Genomic DNA, 13539 nt, shown 5'->3' on the forward strand with positions numbered 1-13539 from the left:
AGATGTTAGGTGACCTGTCTGAGGCCCCACAGCAAGGGAGAAGTAGAGTTTGGGGCCAATGTTTTGAGAGTTTTTTGTTTTTGTTTTTTTTACCTGACTCCACATCATTTTTTTCAGAGCCAAGCCAGGTTAGCAATAAATGTCTCCCTGGTGGGTCTTGGGTGGTAGGTGTCCAGAGAGTCCCTGAGGGCTGCTGGCTCTTGTGGGGCCTTGAGCGCTGCTAACCCATAGTGTATGTTGGCAGATCAGGGCAGCCGAGGAGGCCGCCTTGAAGGTGCAGTCGGATGCTCAGCGCCTGGAGACCCAGGTGAGCGCCAGCCACTCCCAGATGGAGGAAGATGTCAGGCGCACACGACTCCTCATCCAGCAGGTCCGGGACTTCCTGTCAGGTGAGCCTGGCCCTTCCTCTCCCGTGGCCTGATATGGTTCTAGACCCTCCATTCCCTGTGCCCTTTGCAGTGTCCCAGCAGGCTGCCTCCTTGCTTGGCCTCCTGGCCACCCGGGCCAGGTGCCCAGTACTCACCTGGATGGCCGCCACAGCCCTTCCATTGTTTCTCTCCCCCACCCCTGCTCCCTTACAGTTCACTCTCAACAGAACAACCTAAAACGTCTTTGAAAAATGCTTCAGATCCCTCACTGACTTCCCCTCACTGTCAGACTTACTGTGGCCTCTGCTCACCTCCTGGGTGCGGCCTCGTGTCTGCCCTGCTTTGCTCACTGCCTGTCTTTGAGCAGGCCTGCTCTTACCCACCTCAGAGGTTTGTACTTGCTCTTTCTCTGCCCGGAATGCTGTTTCTAAGGATGCCGATTCTACCCCTCATGGTCTCAATTTAAAGATCATTTCGCTAGAGGCGCCTTCCTGACCACCCCATCTGGTCCCCATTCCTCCCCACCCCCCAGTGTCTGACCTTCATCGCTTTGCTCTGAGCCTATGGGTGCTGAACTCATTCGTCTAGGGGTGTATTGTCTGTCTCTCCACTCGACTCTAAACTGCAGAAGGGCAAGGATGGCTGCCTGTCTTATTTGCTGTGTTTCTGGCATATCCCTACCCCACCCCCACTAAGGCCAGACACAGAAAAGCACCCGGTGTTGGTTGAACGAATAAATGAACCAGATACCCTGTCTTGCCACCCTGGGAGTGGAGAGATTCCTGTATCGGACCCAGGAAACCTGTGCCTTTGAGCAGGTCGCTTTTCTCTTTGCCTCACCTTTCTTTCTGCAAACTGGGATGGTAGTATTGCATGTTGACTCTGGGGATCTAGTCACTGATGTAAAAATGTGTTTTGAAAAATTAAAGTTGCCTCATGAAAATGAGTTGATATTATTAGATTTCTAGTCCCTGCCAGGGAATCTGCTTGGCTGAGAGCCCAGCTAATATGAGCTGAGGGCTTGGTGTTACGACAGGCCACTTCTTGCTACTATTGCAATGCCTTTGCTCCAGACGGGCGGGGTGGAGAGAGGCAGGGAGGATCTGTTGGGAGCCCTGGCTTGCCTGAGGCAGGCTGGAGTCAGACTCCCAGAGAACCTCAGAATGGGGGAAAGTGGATGTAGGGAAATGGTGCTCAAGAAACATGGACAGGGGCACCTGGGTGGCTCAGTCAGTTAAGCCTCTGACATCGGCTCAGGTCCTGATCTCATGGTTCCTGAATTTGAGCCAGGCATCTGGATCTCTGCTCTCAGCATAGAACCTGCTTCAGATCCTCGGTCTCCCTCTCTTTCTGCTCCAACCCCCCTTCTCTCTCAAAAATAAAATAAACATTAAAAAATAAAAAAAAATATAGACAAGGGGCTCAGACTCACAGATAAGGAAATCTTCTCCCAAGCAGAGCCCAGTGAGGCTGAATGGCATCAGCCCCAGCCAGCTTGTAGGGAATGCAGGTGGGATTCTTTTCATTCTGTTGTCTACACTGCAGATTATTGTGCTATTAAACACACACGCACACATGCACACACACATGCACACACATACTGTTTGTTAGCGTTTTTCTTCTTCCTGGATTGCTCCCCTGCCCCAACTCTCCTGACCTGGCTCATTCCTACTCCCCCAATAAGAATCCTCTAGATGGCCCACTCTCCAAGAACCTCCCTGAGACCCCCTCCCCAGACCCATCAGACAGGGTTAGGCCTTCCTCCGGGGGCTGTCTGAGCAGCCTGCGCTCACCCTCATCACTCAGGCCGGCCCTCTGTCCCACTAGGCTTTGAGCTCTGTATGGACAGGGACTGAGTATGATTTGATTTACAGTCTCAGTTCCCTACATGTTGGCACCAAGTCCCAGGAGAAAGCATCTGCGTGGGCAGGTGCCCTCTCTCCTGTCACATCAATACCTGGAATCTGTAAAAGTGAATGGGACGGATAGGTACCGATGGTACCTCTACTTCTGACCTTATTCTCTGACCCAGAGTAGGTTTGTAAGACCCTTGCTGATTGAGTGTTTCATTTCATCCCTTCAGGTTGAGGATCATTATTTCCATTTCACAGATCTGGAAACTGAGCTTAGAGAAACCATTTGACTTGTCGCAGTTTGTTTGAATAGTATAGGAGAGGCCTGGGTCTGGAGGTCTTTCAGTCATTCATTCAATCTGCAAACACCAAGTATCTCCAGGGGCCAGGCACCATGGCAGGGGCCGGGGATGTTGATGACACCTAGCCCCCTCCATGATGGAGCTTCTAGCAGGGTAACACACAGAACACCAGAGACTGAGTTAAGGGTCCAGCATGTGGGAGGCAATAGATGCTAGGGAGACAGATAAGATGGAGAAGGAGGATAAGGGCCATCAGTACAGGGTGAGAGTTGTGACTCTAGATCGGATGGCCAGGGTTGGCCTCTCCGAGAAGGTGACATTTGAGCAAGGACCTGGCAATCTTTCTCTGCCTTTGTGAAAAAGAGTGCTCTGGCCCGAGGAGGGGCACGTGGAAGGGGCCTTATTGCCAAGGAAGCAGTTTCGATTGCTGGCCGCTCTCCCCAGTTTGGGGCTGATGATGTCTGTGCTCCAGGCATTGTGCAGCACCAGCTGGCTGGCACCGCCTCCTTCCCGCCAGCCAGCCTGCAGCTTCCTGTGGCACCAGACACGTAGCTGCCACAGCTGTGTCCACAGTCCTCCTCCCGCAGTGATCCCAGAAACTCTGAGAATGGGCGCCTGAGTGTGACTGACAGGGCGTGGCGGCTCGGTGGGCAGCCAGGGCTGAGATGTCACCACGGTGCTTCCCATGGCGCTTCTCGGCCTGGAGAAACCTCTGATCTTTGGGGGGCTAGGTTCCCCCAGTCTGATGGACGGCTTGTCTTCCAGACCCTGACACTGATGCAGCCACCATCCAGGAGGTCAGCGAGGCCGTGCTGGCCCTGTGGCTGCCCACAGACTCTGCCACAGTCCTGCGGAAGATGAAGGAGATCCAGGCCATCGCGGCCAGGCTACCCAATGTGGACCTGGTGCTGTCTCAGACCAAGCAGGACATTGCTCGGGCTCGCAGACTCCAGGCTGAGGCTGAGCAGGCCAGGTATGGCCTTAGGCCCTGAGCTTCTCCCTGCTCAGGGTTCGCCTGGTGTTTCGCTCCCCAGCTCCTTTGGTTGCTGGAAGAAGGAGGAGAATCTGTACATTTTGAGGGGTGCAGAGGGTTGGGGAACAGGTGGGGTGCTTGCCGTGGTGGGGGGTGGTGGTGAAGTGATCAACAGCATTCACGGTAAACTTTACTTGCATGACCCCGTCTTCCCCTGGACACTGCCCGAAGGGTGTCTTAGACATACCACTCACATTCATATCACATCTGCTCTGTGGGGCCCTGGGATGGACAAGCCACTGGGTTAATCTTCCCTGATTAGTCTTGGCTGGGAAGGATGTTCTCTTGAACCGCTGCATGAGTTGAGCCACACATCTGTTTGTTCACCATAGCTCACTGCTTCTCTCTCCACCCTCCTCCCCTCCTCGGTCCCCAGGAGCCGAGCCCAAGTGGTGGAGGGCCAGGTGGAGGATGTGGTGGGGAACCTGCGTCAGGGCACACTGGCACTGCAGGAGGCTCAGGACACCATGCAGGCCACCAGCCGCTCTCTTCGGCTTATCCAGGAAAGGGTTGCTGAGGTGAGGGCGTGTGGCTTTCTTCCCCTGTATTTGGAAATGAAGAGACAGATTCAGACACAAGGCATAGAAAGTGACCTAGATGGGGACCTAGAGAGGGAGGACTATGAGCTCTGGGCCTGGCTTTGAGCCCTTGGTTTCCTGATCCTATGGCTGCATGCAGATGGCCAGTGGTGGGCTCTGGGCTGCAGTGGGGGTGGCTGAGCTGGAGAGCAGTGGGGGCAGATAGGGGATTGTAAGGGGGACAGTCCAGCCTCTTGGTTGGAGAGAGTTTTTGCTGCCTGATGAGTTGGGCAGGGGGAGGACAAGGCCCTCGCTGTGAGATCCCCCCACAACCCAGGTGTCCCTTTCCCCACAAAGGTTCAGCAGGTACTGGGGCCCGCGGAAAGATTGGTGGCCGGCATGACGGCGCAGCTGGGTGACTTCCGAGCGCGGCTGGAGGGGCTCCGCCTCCAGGCCAGGAAGCAGGGGGCACAGGCCGCTCAGGCCCAGCAGCTCGCGGAAGGTGCAGAACAGCAGGCGCTGAGCGCCCAGGAGGTAAGAGCAAACACACTCCATCCCAGGCAGCACAGCCAGAGTGAGGGTCCTGAGCAGGAGAGGACTCTGTAGGCTTTGTGAGACCCTGCGCTAGAAAGCAATTTCAACATGTTATTCTAGAATCATCAGGAAGGGCTTCAGGACTCTACTTCGGGCCACCTGTGGGGAGCTGGTTCAGAAGTGTTGCGAGTGATCTATCCAGTCCCTCCCCATCTACAGATGGAGGGGTAACTTTGTCCAGGCCCAAAGCTCACCCACAAATCAGGTCCATTGATACCCAGCCCAGAACTTGTCCCCTGTCGTGGCTACCCAGCCCAGAGAGGCAGTCTTGACTTAGCCTGACCTGGGCCCCATCATCGTTGGGATTATGCCAGAGAGCCTCTAGTCTGGATCTCTGGTGTACCAGGAACTTTGGCGCTCATGGTCCCAGGACCAAGTATAACGCCACGTGATGACCCAGTGCCTGGCACCATATGGGAAGTTAGGCAGGAAGTGACAGGAGCTGCAGATGGAGGGAGGGAAGAGCAGAAATTTAAGACATGGTTTGTGGCCTCGGGGTTTTCCTGGGCAAAAGCACCCCTTTGGGGAGTATCAGGAGGCACCTCGTGCCTGTGTGTTGATCTGGATGGTATCAAGTGCATTCGCCAAAGCTCTTTAGGACGTTGGATGATGGTGATGGCGACACTGAGATTGTTCCATTTTTTTCAGGGATTTGAGAGAGTAAAGCAAAAATACGCTGAGCTGAAGGACCGGTTGGGTCGGAGCCCCATACTGGGGGAGCAGGGCAGCCGGATCCTGAGCATCAAGACGGAGGCAGAGGAGCTGTTTGGGGAGACCATGGAGATGATGGACAGGATGAAAGGTGAGGGGTCTGTCCTGGGCTCGGACTCCTGGGCATCCCAGGAGGCTGGTCCCAACCTCTGGTTTCTGAGGCCCACCCTTGTCAGAGCGAGCAGTGCTGAGAGGGCAAGACCAGAGGGCACTTCCTGAGCACCCAGGAGCATGAGACACAGTGAGGGGGCTGCGGGGACTGCAGATGCTCACAAGACCTGTCCTGCCCTCCACATGGGGGCCATGCATCTGCCAACCAAGAAAGGTTGCAGCAATGGAATAAGCGTTTACCTCTCTGCAGGAATTCATTTTTTTTTAATGTTTATTCATTTTTGAGAGACAGAGAGAGACAGAGCGTGAGCTGTTAGCACAGAGCCCGACACAGAGCTCAAACACATGAACCATGAGATCGTGACCTGAGCCAAAGTCAGTCGCTTAACCAACTGAGCCACCCAGGTGCCCCAGGAATTTACTTTTAATTGTAGGATTTGGGGAAGGTCATGCATATTGGCCTCCCCTTAGAGAGGCGACCAGGGAACATAATTCCTATGGGAATATTTGATTAACCCATAGGTCCACACGGGTGCCCACTGACTGAATGCCAGCCCAGTGGTGCTGCTGTTTCACTCTGCTGGGGGGGATCTCACCTGGTGTTCACTGGTGGCTTCTATATCCTCAGGAAAGATATTGACGGGCTTGCACAGATCAGAGGAAGGGTGACCAGGGCTAGGAGTTAGAGAAGGCTCCATAAATATATCAGATGAAGAATGGGTGAAGGAACTAGGGAGATTTAATCTGAGAAGATGTGGCCTCAGACATCTGAAGGACTTCCATGTGGGAGACAGAGCAAATACATTCCCATAGCCCCAGGAGACAGACCTGAGGCCCGAGATAACTGGGTAGGAGCCAGAAGTGGTCAGATTCCGGCTTCACGAGAAGACGGTTTTAATGGCTAGAGCTGCCTGAGGTTGGAGCCGTGAGGCAGTGCACTCCCTCCCTATTCCTAGAGAATAGGTGCCAGCTCTCAGGAGTGTGGTAGAGGGGCCTCTTGCCTAGGGTGACAGGAGGGACAGGCTGTCCTCCACATCCTCCACATGATGTGGTGGCGGTGTGCAGAGCAGACCTGGGGGAGAACTAGGTGGGGTGGTATTTGGGGGAGGGAAGGTGCGGAGGAACTCAGGTCCCCCAGCCAGCTCTTGTGCCTCAGTGCCCACGTGAGGACCATCAGTGGGATGGTAGGGTCTGAGTCCAGTAGTAATGGGTTGGTTATCTTGGTGCCAGTGGCCTCCCTCATGAGTCTGGGACAACAGCTCTGCCTAGAGCAGAGGGGGAGGCTAGGGGCTTCCTGGGTCTGGTTTCTCTAAAGTGGGGGCCTGTGGGGGGGGGAAGAGCTGGGAGGCTGGCGAGAACTTGCCTTAGTGACAAGGCTCCCCCACAGGTGACTTCTGCAGGGGCCGCCTCCAGGTGGGCGGGAGGAGAAGGGTTGGGCGTCTTTGGGTGTCTCACCAGTGCCTCCTCTCCCCTTGCTGTCCTGTCTGCCCTCAGACATGGAGCTGGAGCTGCTTCGGGGGAGCCAGGCCATCGAGCGTCGCTCTGCAGACCTGACAGGGCTAGAGAAGCACGTGGAACAGATACGCGACCACATCAACGGGCGTGTGCTCTACTATGCCACCTGTAAGTGACGTGCCAGCTCCCAGCTCCTGGCCCCGCTGGTCTGTCCTCTTTACTTTTGGAGGACAGACTGGGTTGGAATACTTTCCAGCTCCAAGAGACTTGTATACAGTTGAAAGCACAGTGTGGCCCACCCCTGGGGTACAGCTGTTAAGATTGCTCTGGGCTGCAGCTGAGCTTGAGCTGATGGGAACTACATTTGAGAGACAGAGAGGCTGGAGGTGGCCCTGCCTTTGTGCCGAGGAGCGGAGCTCTCACGTGCAGGGAGCTTGGCTGGTCAGCACCCATGCCCTTCATCCTCCTCCAAGGCTGAGTCCTGGTTGGGCAAAAAAAATAACAAAAAATGATGTACAAGTGAAAAGCCCAATAAAAATCTTCAGAAAGAAGTCTGAAGGTTGAAAGAGTTTCAGAGAATGGTCTGTCTCCCATCGAGTAAAGCTTTGTCACTTGTTTCTGTCGCCCACGTGGGGCTCCTGGGTGCTCCTGTGCTCAAGCCCAGGGCCCGGTGGTGTAGGAACCATGGGCTGCCCTGCTTTGCTCAGGAAAGATTGCTCGTCACCCACACTCAGGGAGACTCAGGCTGTTCCAGGACCCAGTGGATCCCATCCTCGAGAGACCGGACCAACTATTTTCATCTTTGAGTAGCAATCCCGTTTCTCATTTACAGATGAGGAAATAGAAATCCAGAGAAGGGAAGTATTGTGTCCAAATTCACCCAGCCCCAGAGGCAGAATCTGTGTGTCTCTTGGGATCTCAGAGAGAAGTTGCAAATGGATATGTAGCTACGTGTGTGTGTGTGTGTGTGTCACACATATAGAAGTGGCATGAATGTTGGTGTGCTAACCACGGCCCATCCAATGTGCTAGGCTTTTTATCTACATTAACTTTTTGACTCTTATTAATTGCATTAATTATTTATTGAGCACCGAGCTAGAAACATCGTCTGCGTTATCTCATACTGTGGGTGGTGCTGCCCATTGGACAAGTGAGGAAAGCAAGGCACAAAAGGCTGTGTAACTCCCCCAAGGTCACAGATGAGGCAGAGGGCAGGGCTGAGCTGGGCTTTTAATTCATGATCATTTCTACAGTCATTAGGAGAATGGATGGCTGGAGTCAGACCACAGAGCCTACCCAGGGGTCATTCTGAGGAGTAAATGAGTCAGTACGCGAAACTCATGTCACTAAGTATGTGGCACACCTTAGGCTCCCAGTGTGCACCGGCCACCACCATGCCAGACCCAGGCCCCCCACCCAGCATGGGCTCAGAAGTCCCAGAGGCACTGCTGACTTTGAGAAGAACCAAATGAAGCCTCATAGAGAAAAATATGTCCATTTTATTGAGCATAACATGGAGCATGAAGCTGGAGGGCATGGGGTCCAAGAAAATTAGGGAGGGACAAGAATAGTATCCCCGATATCCAGAGAGAGAAAGAAGAGCATAAGCAGGGGGAGAATTAACCACCTGAAATGAAAACCGTCAACTTCCAGTGTGCACTTCATTGGGTGTGGGTGGGGTGTTGTGGCCAGGGTTACAATTGCTTGCACTACCTAATCACTGATTTCTTTCTTTTTCACCTTGGAGGCTGTGGGGCTGCCTTTGGCCCAGGGCAAGGAGGGCGGTGGTGCTGGGGCAGGCTGGCTGGGTCTCAGCCCAGTTGGAGTGAATTCTAGAATCAAATGTGGGAACTGGAGAGCTCGAAGGTGGCCCACAGAGCTGCCTGTCATTCATGCAGATGAGCAATGACTGACTACATTAATGAGCCCATTCGGCCCTGAGGACTAAGGCCTGGGAGGCAGGGATGAGTGTGTGCTGAGCTGGAGTCTGGGTCGATGCTCCATATGGCTTTGCTCGGAGAAGGCGACACAGCCTGGCCAGCCTATGAAGCTTTTCATCACAAACAACACAGACCCGGGCGAGAGCTACCTAGTTCACTGCACGGAGCCACGGCACACGGGTGTGAGGGCGCAGAGCAGGCAGGCTGGGGACCTGGAGACGGGTGGGTGCCACCCTCCTGCCAACGGCTTCAATGGGGCCTCCACACCTTGAGGCTCAGTGCTGGGCCTTCAGTGAGGGTCTGCCCCGGGCAGTGGTGGCAGCATGCTGTTCATGACCTTGACTGTAAACCACTCCTGCCAGGCCCTGCTCCTCGTGCTCCACCTTCCTCCCGCTGCAGGGTGGGCTCCGGGTTTGGAAGGGTAGAGAAGAGATGACCATCTCTCCTGTGGACGAAATGGGTTCAGGATGGGGATGGACCTGCCACTTCTGGTGCCCCTCGGACCCCTTTGTCCAGACTCTGTGATGGGGCTCTCCTTTTGGGCCAGACACTCTCCCTGAGCCCCCTGCCCTGGCCCTCCTGCCTCTGGTCACCTCACCTGAACACTGACACAGGCGTGGACTCCGGGGATCACATGATGAGACAGACTCCAGTCTGCCCTGTCCGGCAGTGGGAACTGCCGCTGGCTTTGACCGGCACCATGACCTCTGATTTGCAGTTCCTGAAAAGAAAAGGAGGCAGCAGGCTGTGACATACTTGAGGAAGAAGAGCTGGGGAGTTCTCCATGACTGTGGCCTCCCCCCGGGCCTACCTTCGTTGGGTTTGGAAAGTACAAGCCCTTGCAGAAAAGACCAAGAGGACAACGAAGCCCCACTCCCCTCAGCTAGCCGCGCCCCCCCCCCCACAAACACAGTGGTTCTGGAAAGTTAAGGAATCTAGTGCCCATCACTCTGCAGGCATTTATTATTCCTGTTGCCTCACTAAACTTTTAAGGACCTTTGTGAGGCAGGCTGAGCAGGTGGGTAGGATTTTACAGATGAGCCAGCCAGAAACAGAGACATTGCCTGGTCTGTCTGTAGCCACACAGCTAGGGACAGGACTGGAGGCATTAACCTTGACCCCTGGTCCACAGCTCTTCCCACCCTGCAGAGCTGCCTCCCTGGTCAGTGTCTTTTAGCCCCTTTGCCTGCGCAGGGCTAGGCCTGTGTCTTTGGCTGAAAATACGTACTGTTTTTTGTTGGCTTTTTTGAGGAGTGTGGGTTCGGAGCAGTAGGAGGACTTCCCTTTGCCCCCGATGCTCAGGCAGTTAGAGCAGCAGCCGCAAGGCCCAGCAGCCAGAGGCCCCTGTTGCATGGGCACCAGGCTGCTGCTGATGTGGAGCGAGCCATTGACCAGGCAGTTGAGGGATCTGCCCCCGGGCGTTGCGGTCCGGGGGCTGTGCTGGCAGGGCAGCCGGGGCAGGGCCGGAAGTGGGCCACTCTGGTCCAGGGCAGGCGCCTCGGTGATGGTGATCTCAGCGGAGCTGGGCCTTGAGGCTTCTGACGCTTGAGTGACAGGGGGCCTGTTCTCCACCTCTGAGTGGATGCCTGGGCTGTGCAAGTTCATGTGCAGCTTCCTCATGTGATGCACCACAGCAGCTGCATTGAAGGCTTGCTAAGGACACACAAGAGCAGTCTCTGGCCACCTCCATTCCCAGAGGGCCATGGGGCTCAAGCTTTCCCTTTGCCCTATAGCCTCTTGAAACTAATGTGCCCACTTTTTGTTTCATAGAGGGTCCAGGGCATTCCAGTGTCTGCTGGGAAGCCCCAAGGATAGCCCCTCCACCAGCCCCGCTCCAGCTCAGCCTCCAGGGGCCCCAAAGAGCCTGCCTACCTCCCAGAAAAGGCGACTTACCCTCCACTTGCTCTTGGCAAAGTTCTTCTGGATCTGGAGACTGACTGATGGGTAGATGTCCCGGTGGAGGGCTGTGTTTCCATTGATCCTGTAGATGTAGAAGGGACACCTGGCTAGTGGGCAACTATGGGAATTCAGCCAGGGGCTGGGCAGGGAGTAAACTCAGAAGAACGGTGACCCACTGTAGGAATGGGCTGGAGTGTTGGCTCCTCTGTCCCCCCTGGGCAGGTCATTAGGGAGCCCGTACTTTGGCAAAACCAAAATCTTGCCTTCCAGCGAGGCTGGCCTGTGGGCCAAATTTACCCATTGCTCAGTTTTGTAAATAGGTCTCACTAGGCCAGAGATGTGCCTGTTCATTCAACTATAAGTTATGGCTGCTTCCGTGCCATAAGGGCAGACTGAGTTGTTGTCATAGAGATGATACAGCCAGGAAGGCCAAAGGTACTTACTAGCCAGCTTTTCACCTAAAAGGCTTACCAGCCCCCATGTCAGAGGGTGCTTGGGCTGTCCCTCTCTGTTAGCTCAAAACTTTGCTCGGAACCCATCTCCTCCTGGAAGCCTTCCTGAAGGAGGCCACCCCATACAGGCTGCCATTTCCCTCATCACCCATCTCTAAGTGTTACTTAGATACTTGCCACATGCACAGTATTTTCTAGGTCCTAGGGACTCAGAGAAGTTACAGATGTCACCCTGATCCCTTTCAAGGGTAGGTGTGGAGCCCTGTTCCGTGCCATGAACTACAGTAGTTCAAGTAAGCTGTGTGACTGGTAAAGAGAGATGAGGAGGGTTACATGGCCTGCAGGGGCCAGGGCATGAGGGAAGGGCAGAAACCGCTCCGGATCCTGAAGGATGCTGCATACAAGGCAAGAGGCGGGGCATTCTAGGTGGTGAAAATGGTATGACCCAAGGTGCAGGTTGGAAAGAGCTTGGTATGTGGGGTAGGGGAGGGCAGGAAGAGAAGTGCAGCTCTTAGGCCCTGCTGGAACAGAAGAGGTGTGTTGGGAATTTGGGGAAATAAAGTTGGAGGTAAAGGGTCAGGCAAGAATGTGGAAAATCTGAAAAGGCAAAGGAATCTAGGCTTGCTGTGGTAGGAAGTGGGGAGCTAATGAGAATCTTGAGCAGGGGTGTCACATGAGAAAATGAAAGTGTTTCATGACTAAATTTACTGAGTTTACTGATTGATTGCTTTGTGATTCATCACAAATTGCCCCTCACTTGGAACGATGCCCTTAAGGATAGGACGCAATGCCTCTTGCCGGTACCTCTTGCACAGCTGGTACTGAGGGTTCACCCTAGTCCTGATGACAGTGCCTGGCTGTGTGTGTGTCTCCTGCCCTTGACTAGATGATGCAGCCGCCACACTTGGGTCAGAACCCACTTCATTAAATGCTGTTTGCATCTCTAGCTGGACTTGATAGATGCTCCTTGGATGCTGCAAGAGTAGAGAGCTCAGGGCAAGCAAACACATGGGAAACACTACGTGAAAGAGTCATCATGGTATCTGGGGAACCAAAAGGCCAGGGTCCGGAGCCCCCCACCCTCATCCTCACTCACCACGGGTGCCTCAAGGCCTTCTCACAGGTGTACCGCTCATTCGGGTCCTTCTCCAGCAAGTGACAAATAAAATCCTTGGCTAAGGGGAGCAATCAAAGACACAACTAAGGGCCAGGTTTCGTGACTGATGGAAATTCACTTCCGGGCTGGTGGGTGGCAATGAATGCATCTTTAACTAATCTTCCAAAGAGGCAATTTTAAGAGTCTTAAAAGAGAAAAAAAAAAAAAAACCCAAGCCACCTAACAACAACCCACCATAAACCACCAAAGAGAGGCTCTACGGAGCCTCCCCCACACAGCACTGCAGATACATCTCTTATCACGAGGCACCAACGTGCCTGCACACCACGAGGGTGTTTGTTTGCACCCTTCAGGGGCTGGCACCCGCATGTGGGCACACATGTGAATGCTGCCTCATGCCGGCGCTGATCTCCACTTAATGGGCCCCAAAACATGTAGTGATTGCCTTCTCTCACACATACAGACACTGCATCCTCTCAGTCTTGATATCTGAAAGGAAAAACTTGGCCCTGCTTTTGCCGCTCCTGCCTGGAACATTCCCCTATGCCTGGCTCTGCCCTCCTGGCCTCTCATCTCTACCCTCCCTCTCCTACACAGGTATGCAGTGGTTCTGTCCCCAGAAAACAAAAGCCCAAACCTTAGATGCGAATCATTTGTTTGGCCTTTGAGCCAGGGGAAGATTTCTCCACTTTCTCCGGCAGCCTGGTCTATAGGTTTCCCCTGGGACTTTCATGAGCCAGGACTGACATCTGTTGTTAAGCTCTTTTCTCTTGGCACCCTGCACCTTGAGCCTGTTATCTTGTCCTTCACATCTGCTAGCCTTACCTGACTCAGAAATGTCATCCCAGAATGGAGATTCAAATTCATAGTAGCCCTCCTTGATCTTCTCGAACAGCTTCGACTCAGTTTCTTCATAGAAGGGGGGATACCCACACAACCTGCAGTGAAACACCCAAGGAGGTACGCTGCTAACCAACCGCAGTCTCCTTGAGCCAGCCCCTCCCTTCTGCCTAGCTGCCCCTATAGACACAGGCAGGAGTGAAGGATCTCCGACCAGCAGTATGAACAGGACATGGGTCTGCCTCTGATTCAGGAGCAATGCAGGCCCTAGCAGGTGTTTATGCAGGAGCCAAAGCTTGGAGCCAAAGCTCAGAAAAGGCTGCCCTAGAAGGCCCCTTTGTGTGTT

The 13539-nt window shown here is 54.2% G+C and overlaps 2 protein-coding genes across 5 annotated transcripts in view; one reads left to right on the forward strand and one right to left on the reverse strand.

Moving 5' to 3' along the window:
- The window catches only part of LAMB3 (laminin subunit beta 3), a 42463-nt gene extending 34949 nt beyond the window's left edge, over positions 1–7514 (forward strand). For all 4 annotated transcript variants that reach the window (XM_029935349.1, XM_029935348.1, XM_029935347.1 and 1 more), the window contains 6 exons: positions 245–389; positions 3289–3496; positions 3933–4074; positions 4432–4608; positions 5317–5470; positions 6985–7514. In XM_029935349.1, the coding sequence (XP_029791209.1) occupies positions 245–389; positions 3289–3496; positions 3933–4074; positions 4432–4608; positions 5317–5470; positions 6985–7121 (963 nt within the window). In that variant the 3' untranslated portion in view covers positions 7122–7514. The remainder of the gene's footprint in view (positions 1–244; positions 390–3288; positions 3497–3932; positions 4075–4431; positions 4609–5316; positions 5471–6984) is intronic.
- Positions 7515–8424: 910 nt separating this feature from the next.
- Positions 8425–13539, reverse strand: part of CAMK1G (calcium/calmodulin dependent protein kinase IG) — a 29204-nt gene continuing 24089 nt past the window's right edge. The window contains exons 9-14 of the mRNA XM_029935351.1: positions 13179–13318; positions 12333–12411; positions 10779–10866; positions 10114–10538; positions 9484–9606; positions 8425–9330 (exon numbers count right to left, since the gene is read on the reverse strand). Of these exons, the coding sequence (XP_029791211.1) occupies positions 9516–9606; positions 10114–10538; positions 10779–10866; positions 12333–12411; positions 13179–13318 (823 nt within the window). The 3' untranslated portion in view covers positions 8425–9330; positions 9484–9515. The remainder of the gene's footprint in view (positions 9331–9483; positions 9607–10113; positions 10539–10778; positions 10867–12332; positions 12412–13178; positions 13319–13539) is intronic.

This window comes from Suricata suricatta, chromosome 3 (assembly GCF_006229205.1).
Source record: "Suricata suricatta isolate VVHF042 chromosome 3, meerkat_22Aug2017_6uvM2_HiC, whole genome shotgun sequence".
Lineage (NCBI taxonomy): Eukaryota > Metazoa > Chordata > Mammalia > Carnivora > Herpestidae > Suricata > Suricata suricatta.